Here is a 10,909-nt window from a genome sequence, read left to right as displayed (position 1 = left end):
ATCATTTTAAGTTAGGGTATTCCTGTTTTTTACGAATTCCAATATTGATGAGAATTTGGAATCTAGTTCAACTATATATTCAAAGTCCAACACGATTCCAAACTATAAATGAAGTCAAACTTGATTCCAAATTCTTGTCAGCATGGGAATGTACAGGTCCTTTAATTAATGTTCTCCTCAGTCAATACGATAAACAAAAAGTGCTTTTTTGCCTTGAAACCCTTATAAACTACAACCTTTTATTTCAAAGTTATGGCAAATTGGGCGAAGTTGCCCCTGGATATTCTTGGTCATATTGCAAAGCGTGTTAAAGTGATTAAAGATTTCATTGCTTTTGGTGTGGGTTCTACCTCTTGGCAAACTGCTTCTACAAAGGAAAACTTCGATGTGTTTTCGCCCCAAGTTCCATTGCTTATGCTAGCTGATAAAGATGATGATCATCGAGAATTTTACTCTCTTTCCAAGAAGAAGGTTACACGTATTTTTCTCCCTGAATCTAGAGGGTGAGTGTGTTTTATATCAGAGGGATGGATTTGCACTGCGGCTTACATAGGAGAGGTACTTGTTGCATCCTTTTTCCCGTACCCTAATCCTACTTCCTCTGCAACAGGCTTTATTGGATTTTGATTGTGACGATACAGATGGAGCATATACATGCATCGACCAAGCTGTGTTATCTGCTAACCGTTCTCTTACATTTGACTATGTATTGGTAGTTTCTTTTTATGGATATAAAAATTGTTTGGCTTTTTGGCGACCTGGAGATCTGAACTGGACTAATATTTAACTCGATAAATCGTATGTAGTTGGTGGAGTTACCAGTCTCAAATACTATAAAGGTAAATTTTATGTTGTGTATTACTCTGGTCAAGTCTGGGCTTATGATGTAACTATTGAAGAGTCGTGTGAATATGTTTGGCTTGAGGATGATATGTTCAAACAGACATTAGTTCAATTCTACCTAGTAGAGGTTTTAGGTGCACTATTATTGGTTAGCCGATTTGCGTCAGAGGGTCCAAATGGTTATGCTGAGACCTCTATGCTGGAATATTTTCGAATTTTAAGGGTGCTTTTGTTCATATTTTATATTTACGAAAAACTGGCAAAATTTTGATGACTATTTCTAGTTATCAGTTGTAAATTGGGGTATTCCTGATTTTTATGTATTTCAATATTGACAAGAATTTGGAATCTAGTTCGACTTTATATTAAAAGTCCAACACGATTCCAAACTACAAATAAAGTCGAACTAGATTCCAAATTCTTGTTAGGCTGGGAATATTCTGGTCCTTTACTTAATGTCCTCCTAAGTCAATACGGTAAACAAAGAGTGTATTATTCGTTGCCCTGAACACCTTACTAACTACATCCTTCCATTTCAAAGTTATGGCGAACTGGGCGGAGTTGCCCATGGATCTTCTTGGTCTGATTGCAAAGTGTATTAAAGTGATTGAAGATTTCATTGCTATTGGTTCTATTTCTACCTCTTAGCGAACTGTTGCTACAAAGGAAAACTTCGATGTGCTTTCACCCCAAGTTCTGTTGCTTATGCTAACTGATAAAGATGATGATTATCGAGAATTTTACGCTCTTACCAAGCTGAAAGTTACACGTATTTTTTCCCCGAAGCTAGAGGGAGAGAGTGTATTATATTAGAGGGATGGATCTACATCGCAACTTACACTAGCGAGGTAAACTTGTTGCGTCCTTTTTCCCGTACCCTTATCCAACTTCCTCCACAACAAGCCTTATTGGCTTTGGATTGCGACGATAAAGATGAAGGATATAAATGCATCGACCATCTGTGTTATACACTAACCCTCCACTTACATCAGATTATGTATTAATGGTTTCTTTTTATGGATATTAACATTGTTTGGCTTTTTGGCGACCTGAAAATCTCAACTGGACTAATATAATATCGACAGATCTAATGAAGTTGTTAAAGTTATCAGTCTTAAATACTATAAGGGTAAATTTTATGTTGTGTATTACTCTGGTCAAGTCTGGGTTTATGGTGTAAAAATTTTAGAGTCATATGTTCTTGTTTGACTTGAGAATAATATGTTAAAACGACTATTAGTTCAGTTCTACCTAGTGGAGGTATTAGGTGTACTATTACTGGTTAGCAGATTTACCTCAAAGGATCCAAATGGTGGTGCTGAGACCTCTACGCTGGAATATTTTCTGATTTTTAAGGGTGTTTTTATTCATATTTTATATTTACGAAAAAGTGGCTAAATGTTAATGACTATTTTTAATTATCAATTGTAAATTAGGGTATTCCTGATTTTTATGCATTCCAATATTGACGAGAATTTTGAATCTAGTTCAATTATATATTCAAAGTCCATTACGATTCCAAACTATAAATTAAGTCGAACTAGATTCCAAATTCTTGTCAGCATGGGAATATACTGGTCCTTTATTTAATGTCCTCCTAAGTCAATACGGTAAACAAAAAGTACTTTTTTCGTTACCCGGAAGCCCTTATAAACTGCACCCTTTTATTTCAAAGTTATGGCGAACTGGGCGGAGTTGCCCTTGGATCTTCTTGGTCTAATTGCAAAGCGTGTTAAAGTGATTAAAGATTTCATTGCTTTTGGTGTTGGTTCTACCTCTTGGCGAACTGCTTCTACAAAGAAAAACTTTGATGTGTTTTCGTCCCAAGTTCCGGATCTTATTTTAGCTGATAAACATGATGATTATCGATATTTTACACTTTTTCCAAGCAGAAAGTTACACGTATATTTCTCCCCGAAGCAACAGGGCGAGAGTGTTTTATATCAGAGGGGTGGATCTGCAACGCGACTTACATTGGAGAGGTAAACTTGTTGCATCCTTTTTCCGTACCCTAATCCAACTTCCTCCAAAGCATGCCTTATTGGCTTTTGATTGTGACGATACAGAGGGAGGATATCCATGCATCGACCAAGTTGTGTTATCTGCTAACCCTTCTCTTACATCAGATTATGTATTGGTGGCTTCTTTCTATGGATATAAAAAATATTTGGCTTTTTGGCAACCTGAAGATCTCAACTGGAGTAATATTAAAATCGACAGATCTAATGTAGTTGGTGGAGTTACAGTCTCAAATACTATTAGGGTAAATTGTATGTTGTGTATTACTCTGCTCAAGTCTGGGTTTATGATTTAAAAATTGGAGAGTCATGTGTTCTTGTTTGGCTTAAGAATAATATGTTTAAACGATCGTTAGTTCAGTTCTACCTAGCAGAGGTATTAGGTGCACTATTCTTGGTAAGCTGATTTGCCTTAGAGGATCCAAATGGTGGTTTTGAGACTTCTATGTTGAATGTTTTCTAATTTTTATGGGTGTTTTTGTTCATAATTTATATTTACGAAAAAAGTGGCTAAATTTCGATGACTATTTTTTAATTACCAGTTGTAAAATAGGGTACTCCTAATTTTTATGCAATCCAATATTGATGAGAGTTTAGAATCTAGTTTGACTTTATGTTCAAAGTCCAACACGATTCCAAACTATAAATAAAGTCGAAGTAGATTAGAAATTCTTGTCAGCATGGGAACATACTGGTCCTTTACTTAATGTCCTCCTAAATCAATACTTAAAACAAAGAGTGTTTTTTTCGTTGTCCTGAACCCCTTACAAACTATACCCTTTTATTTCAAAGTTATGGCGAACTCGGTGGAGTTTCCCATGGATCTTTTTTGTCTGATTGCAAATCATGTTAAAGTGATTGAAGATTTCATTGCTTTAGGTGTTGTTTCTACCTCTTTGCGAACTGATGGCACAATGGAAAATTTCGATGTGTTTTCGCCCCAAGTCTTGTTGTTTATGCTAGCTAAAAAAGATGATAATTATCAAGAATTTAACTCTCTTTCCAATCAGAAAGTTACACGTACTTTTCTCCTCGAAGCTAGAAGGCGAGAGTTTTTTATATCAGAGGGATGGATCTGCATCGCGGCTTACACTGGGTAGGTAAACTTGTTGCATCCTTTTTCCTGTACCCTAATCCAACTTCCTCCACTACAGGCCTTATTCGCTTTTGATTGCAACGATAGAGATGGAGGATATCCATGCATCGTCCAAGCTGTGTTATCTGCTAACCCTTCTCTTACATCAGATTATGTACTAATGGTTTCTTTTGATAGATATAAATATTATTTGGCTTTTTGGCAACCTGGAGATTTCAACTGGACTAATATTAGAATCGACAGATCTAATGTAGTTGGTGGAGTTACCAGTCTTAAATACTATAAGGGTATATTTTATGTTGTGTATTACTCTGGTCAAGTCTGAGTTTATGATGTAACAATTGGAGAGTCCTGTGATTATGTTTCGCTTGAGGATGACATGTTTAAATGGACTTTAGTTCAGTTTTACCTAGTTGAGGTATTAGGTGCACTATTATTGGTTATCAGATTTGCCTCAGAGGATCCAAATGGTGGTGCTGAGACCTCTATGCTCGAATGTTTTCGGATTTTTAAGTGTATTTTTCTTTATATTTAATTTTTCCAGAAAAAATGGCTAAATTTTGATGACTATTTTTTAATTACCAGTTGTAAATTAGGGTATTCCGGATTTTTACGCATTTCAATATTAACGAGAATTTGGAATCTTGTTCGATTTTATATTCAAATTCCAACACGATGCCAAACTACAAATAAAGTCAAACTAGATTCCCAATTTTTGTCAGCATGGGAATATACTGGTCCTTTATTAATGTCCTCCTAAGTCAATACGGTAAACAATGAGTGCTTTTTTCGTTGCCATGAAACCTTTACAAACTACACCCTTTTATTTAAAAGTTAGCGAACTGGGCGAAATTGCCCGTGGATCTTCTTGGTCTGATTGCAAAGCATGTTAAAGTGATCAAAGATTTCATTGCTTTTGGTGTTGTTTCAACCTCTTACCGAACTGCTGCTACAAAGGAAAACTTCGATGTATTTTCGCCCCAAGTTCCGTTGCTTATGCTAGCTGATAAAGATGATGATTATCGAAAATTTTACTCTCTTTCCAAGTAGAAAGTTACACGTATTTTTCTCCCCAAAGCTACATGTCGAGGGTGTTTTATATCAGAGGGATGGATCTGCACCGCGGCTTACACTGGAGAGGTAAACTTGTTGAATCCTTTTTCCCGTACCCTAATCCAACTTCCTCCATAACAGGCCTTATTGGCTTTTGATTGTAACAATAAAGATGGAGGATATCCATGCATCGACCAAGCTATGTTATATGCTAACCCTTCTCTTATATCAGATTATGTATTAATTGTTACTTTTTATGGATATATACATATTTTGGCTTTTTGGCGGCCAGGAAATCTCAACTGGACTAATATTAAAATTGTCAAATCTAATGTAGTTGGTGGAGTTACCGGTCTTAAAAACTATAAGGGTAAATTTTATGTTGTGTATTACTCTGGTCAAGTCTGTGTCTATGATGTAACAATTGGAGAGTTGTGTGATTATGTTTGGCTTGAGGATGATATGTTTAAACAGACATTAGTGCAGTTCTATCTAGTAGAGCTATCAGGTGCACTATTAATGGTAGCCGATTTCCCTCGGAGGTTCCAAATGGTGGTGCGTAGACCTCTATGCTGGAATATTTTCGAATTTTTAAAGGTATTTTTGTTCATATTTTATATTTACGAAAAAACTGACTAAATTTCAATGACTATTTTTGAATTACCAGTCGTAAATTAGGTATTCCTGATTTTTATGCATTCCAATATTGACGAGATTTGGAATCTAGTTCGACTTTATATTCAAAGTCCAACACGATTCCAAACTACAAATAAAGTCGAACTAGATTCCAAATTCTTGTCAGCATGGGCATATACTGGTCCTTTATTTAATGTCCTCCTAAGTCAATATGGTAAACAAAAAGTGCTTTATTTGTTGACCTGAACCCCTTACAAACTACACCTTGTTATTTCAAAGTTATGGCGAACAGGAGTTGCCCATGGATCTTCTTGGTATGATTGCAAAGCGTGTTTAAGTGATTAAAGATCTCATTGCTTTTCATGTTGTTTCTACCTCTTGGCAAACTTCTGCTACAAAGGAAAACTTTGTTGTGTTTTCGCCCCAAGTTCTGTTGCTTATGCTAGCTGATAAAGATGATGATTATCGAAAATTTTACTCTCTTTCCAAATAGAAAGTTACACGTATTTTTCTCCCCAAAGGCACATGTCCAGGGTGTTTCATATCAGAGGTACGGATCTGCACCGCGGCTTACACTGGAGAGGTAAACTTGTTGCATCCTTTTTCTAGTACCATAATCCAACTTCCTCCGCAATTGACTTATTGTCTTTTGATTGCGACGATACAGATGGAGGATATTCATTCATCGACCAAGATGTGTTATCTGCTAACCCTTCTCTTACATCAGATTATGTATTAATGGTTTCTTTTTATGGATATACACATTGTTTGGCTTTTTGACAACCTGGATATCTCAACTGGACTAATATTAAAATCGACAAATCTAGCGTACTTGGTGGAGTTACCAGTCTTAAATACTATAAGGGTAAATTTTATGTTGTGTATTACTCTGGTCAAGTTTGGGTTTATGATGTAAAAATTGGAGAGTCGTGTGTTCTTGTTGTCCTTGAGAATAATATGTTTAAACGGTAGTTCAGTTCTACCTAGTACCTAGTAGAGGTATTAGGTGCACTATTACTAGTTAGCAGATTTTCTTCAGAAGATCAAAATGGTGGTGTTGAGACCTCTATGCTCGAATGTTTTCGGATTTTTAAGTGTATTTTTGTTTATTATTTTTTCAGAAAAAATGGCAAAATTTCAATGACTATTTTTTAATTACCAGTTGTAAATTAGGGTATTCCTGATTTTTATGCATTGCAATATTGACGAGAATTTGGAATCTAGTTCGACTTTATATTCAAAGTCCAACATGATGCCAAACTACAAAAAAAGTCGAACTAGATTCCCAATTCTTGTCAGCATGGAAATATATTGGTCCTTTATTTATGTCCTCCTAAGTCAATACGGTAAACAAAGAGTGCTTTTTTGTTGCCCTGAAACCTTCACATACTACACCCTTTTATTTAAAAGTTATGGCAAACTGGGGGGAGTTGCCCATGGATTTTCTTGGTCTGATTGCAAAGCGTACTAAAGTGATTAAAGATTTCATTGTTTTTGGTGTTGTTTCAACCTCTTAGCGAACTGTTGCTACAAAGGAAAACTTTGATGTGTTTTCGTCCCAAGTTATGTTGCTTATGGTAGCTGAAAATTTTACTCTCTTTCCAAGCAGAAAGTTGCACGTATTTTTCTCCCCGAAGCTAGAGGGCGAGAGTTTTTTATATATGAGGGATGGATCTGCACCGCGGCTTACACTGGAGAGGTAAACTTGTTGCATCCTTTTTCCAGTACCCTAATCCAACTTCCTCCACAACATGCCTTATTGGCTTTTGATTGCGACAATACAGATGGAGGATATCCATGCATCGATCAAGTTGTCTTATCTACTAACCCTTCTCTTACATCAGATTATGTATTAATGGTTTCCTTTTATGGATATAAACATTGTTTGGCATTTTGGCAACCTGGAGATCTCAATTGGACTAATATTAAAATCGATAGATCTAATGTAGTTGGTGGAGTTACCAGTCTTAAATACTATAACGGTATATTTTATGTTGTTTATTACTCTGATCAAGTTTGGGTTTATGATGTAACAATTGGAGAGTCGTGTGATTATGTTTCGCTTGAAGATAATATGTTTAAACAGACATTATTTCAGTTCTACCTATATCAGGTGCACTATTATTGGTTAGTCGATTGCCTCAGAGAGTCCAAATGGTGGTGGTGAGGCCTTTATTGAAGTGACGCACACGCTAGATGACGAGCGTGGGGGCGTGCACCATTGGGGATCGTCCTGTAACTAAAAACTATTTGATACACTTGTGTTTAGGAAAATATTATTATATTTTGGGCTGAATGCCATATGTGGGCCTCGTGCCAAGTTGTTTGGACCCTTAGGGGCTTTTCCTTATTATTTCCTCACTGCTTTGATTTAAGATATGTACTCGGTCATGTTATGTTTTTATTGATTTCATAACTCAATATTTATTTCTCCTTTGATGCATAAAAATGATATTTTGGGCTGAACACCCTATTTTACTAATAGCCCAAATGGCATGTGAGGTTGATGATTGAGAGAGGCCGAGGGCCTGATGGTGAGGTTGATGACTGAAAGAGGCCGAAGGCCTGATTGTGAGGTTGATGACTAAGAGAGGCCGAGGGCCTGGTTGTGAGGATTATATTTATGGATCGGGTTGTACGCTGCAGCGATATAGCGCTTGGGTTGTAGGAGCCCCTCCGGAGTCTGCACACCCCCAGAGCGCAGTCGACTATATATATTTATGGATCGGGCTGCACAGCGCAGCGATTATTATAAGGTACCTATTGAGCATAAGTGCTGAGTGTGAGCGCTGATTGATGAGAGTTGAGTCTCGAGTAACAGAGAGGCTTGCCCGAGGGGCTATATATATATGAGTCATGGCTTGCCTGAGGGGCTATATACATATGAGTGATGCTTTGCCCGAGGGGCTTGTTTTTACGAAATTACTTTTTTCACTCCTCTTTATGCTGAGCCTCTATTGGAAATGTTGAACAAATGATTTTAAACAACTTTCACTTAAATTGGAGTTTTATGAGATGTTCGGAATTTAAATAACTGATTTGGCTTTGTTATTTCCACTGAGATTTTTATGTTATGAGGTGTATATGGTTTTTATTTGCTCGAGGGGGGCTGTATACGAACTATGTTTTGCCCGAGGGGCCGATTATGATTTTCATCACTTTTACTATAAACTGTATTGAACCTCCATGGAAACTGTTGGAAAGCATCTTCAAATGATTTTTACCAAAAGCTGGATTTTAAATGAGACGATTGACTCATATTCTGATTTGAAAGCTTGTTGTGCATACTGAGTTTATCATGATGTGGATTTATCGTTTCCTACTGCTCAGTTTTTATTTACTTTTATTACTTACTGAGTTGGCGTACTCACATTACTCCCTGCACCTTGTGTGCAGATTCAAGTATTTCTGAGCTCGATGGCAGGTTCATCGGAGTTAGCAAGGTAGTTGCCTGGCGATCGCAGTCCTGCTTTTCTCCCTTCTTATTCTCCCTTAGTGTATTTTGTGATTTTTCCCAACCATGTTAGTCTTGAAGTTGTCAGACAATTGTAGTAGATGCTCATGACTAGTGACACCTCGATGTCGGACTTTCTTTCCGCACTGTTGATTTGTTTTAAACACTTTATGAAGGTTTATTGTTAAAAAGCTTTGATTATATCCTAAGAATGGAAAATACTGATTGGTTCCATGATAGGCGTCATCACGACTGGGGTGGTTTTGGGTGGTGACATTACCCTAGATCGATCTTCGAGCCTGATGATGCAATGTTGAGTTCTTGCTCTTTGTAATAACAATTCGGTCAAACGACCCTTCAGTGCCTTCTCGATCCATTGATCGACAAATGTCCATTTCAATCTGCTTGCCCCTTCGTAGAGGACTATATAGGATTCTTCCCCAACCACTACCAAGATTAGCATGGGCCGTTTATGCGCCTTCTTCCTCCCAATAATCATTTTCAGTAATGGCATCTGTTTCTGTAACATCTGAATCATAGGAGATTGGATCTTCATCTTGAACATCCTCATCTTCTGAGATGAACTGCTCCTCTGACATAAAAGGAGAAGTGTCACTATTTTGCAATGTGTTAGCAACAGGTTCTAGATAAATATAAAAGTTGTTTAGATGGCAAAGCAAATCTAAGATAAAAATACTAATAAGCAAATACCATAGTCAATCTCTAAATCCTCTGGATTTCTTCTGGCATGCTGCTCCTTCAATGTCTCAAACTTCATGCCATCCAGCGGCCAAGGCTCTCTATTTGAAACAAACAAAAGTTCGATAAAGGTTAGCTTAAGGTAGTGAAACAATAACAATGAAATTTCACAAATGCGATGATATAACAAGCTAAAAACAATTTAACTATTGGCATGTAACATGTTGTATTCTTGATGAAGAACTTGCCTTGGCTGTTGTCCGTCTAAAAGCAATAAAGAAAAACTTTTCATCTTCAAAGCCACGTAGAGGCTCACCTTTCGACTGCTAACAAACCATGAAAGAAACGGAATGAGAAACTATATATGCCCCATTCTTTAGTGTCGTCAATGTTTTACATTCTTTGCCAGATGCATCTTCTACTTTGCGGCTTCTCTAGAAATTACAATTTAAACGAAGGGAAAAATATCATTTAGAATAAACATCCTAACTTAGAAAAAACCAGCCCTCCCCTCCATCCAAGCAAAACCAAAAAAAGTGAATTTTACCCTTTTCTCCATCCATAAAATGTGAGATTGCATTTAAGATATAATATTAGATCCTTGTGGTGTTCCTGGTTCAACCAACACCTGCTCAACAGTATATTGTTAGAGAGGAAATAGCTTTTTTCTTACAAAAAGAAATTTTTTGATACAGAGATAAGAAAGATATTTTTGTAGAACTACAGCGGTGTAAATGAGATTTCCTGTATCTTCTTCTAATAAAGAGAGAAAGAGAGAGAGGAAGTAAACAATTGTCATTTCATTCCAAGATCATGATCGTGTTATCAGTTTCAGATAATAGTAGAACTGGCCAATCCAGAACTAACTTCATCAATAAATGTGAAAACTTTGAAGAAAAGCATATAATATACTAGTACGTAAAGAACTAAAGCACTTTTCTAAACCATCAAAAACTTTAGATAACACAAATATAATGAATCAACTAACTGTTGAAGCTTAAGGAAAATGACTGCCACTTGGATGCATGAAGAATAAGTCTGTAGCAGAAGTGGAACAGCAGGCTCTTTCCATTTTCTGCTTTTTTTGTTGTGTGTGTGTGGTTGGGGGGG

General features: G+C 36.7%; 1 protein-coding gene and 1 pseudogene across 1 annotated transcript; one reads left to right on the top strand and one right to left on the bottom strand.

Annotated features, from left to right (window-relative positions):
* Positions 1 to 2,520: 2,520 nt before the first annotated feature.
* Positions 2,521 to 5,007, top strand: LOC109209608. Its single transcript, XM_019372916.1, has 4 exons — positions 2,521 to 2,745; positions 2,876 to 3,106; positions 4,016 to 4,276; positions 4,792 to 5,007. The coding sequence occupies exons 1-4, from the start codon at positions 2,521 to 2,523 to the stop codon at positions 5,005 to 5,007; spliced, it is 933 nt and encodes a 310-aa protein (XP_019228461.1).
* Positions 5,008 to 8,577: 3,570 nt separating this feature from the next.
* The window catches only part of LOC109209607, a 16,901-nt pseudogene continuing 14,569 nt past the window's right edge, over positions 8,578 to 10,909 (bottom strand).

This window comes from Nicotiana attenuata, unplaced genomic scaffold (genome assembly GCF_001879085.1).
Source record: "Nicotiana attenuata strain UT unplaced genomic scaffold, NIATTr2, whole genome shotgun sequence".
Classification (NCBI taxonomy): domain Eukaryota; kingdom Viridiplantae; phylum Streptophyta; class Magnoliopsida; order Solanales; family Solanaceae; genus Nicotiana; species Nicotiana attenuata.
Note: the sequence above shows the minus strand (reverse complement) of the source record. Positions and strands in the feature narration are given on the sequence as shown.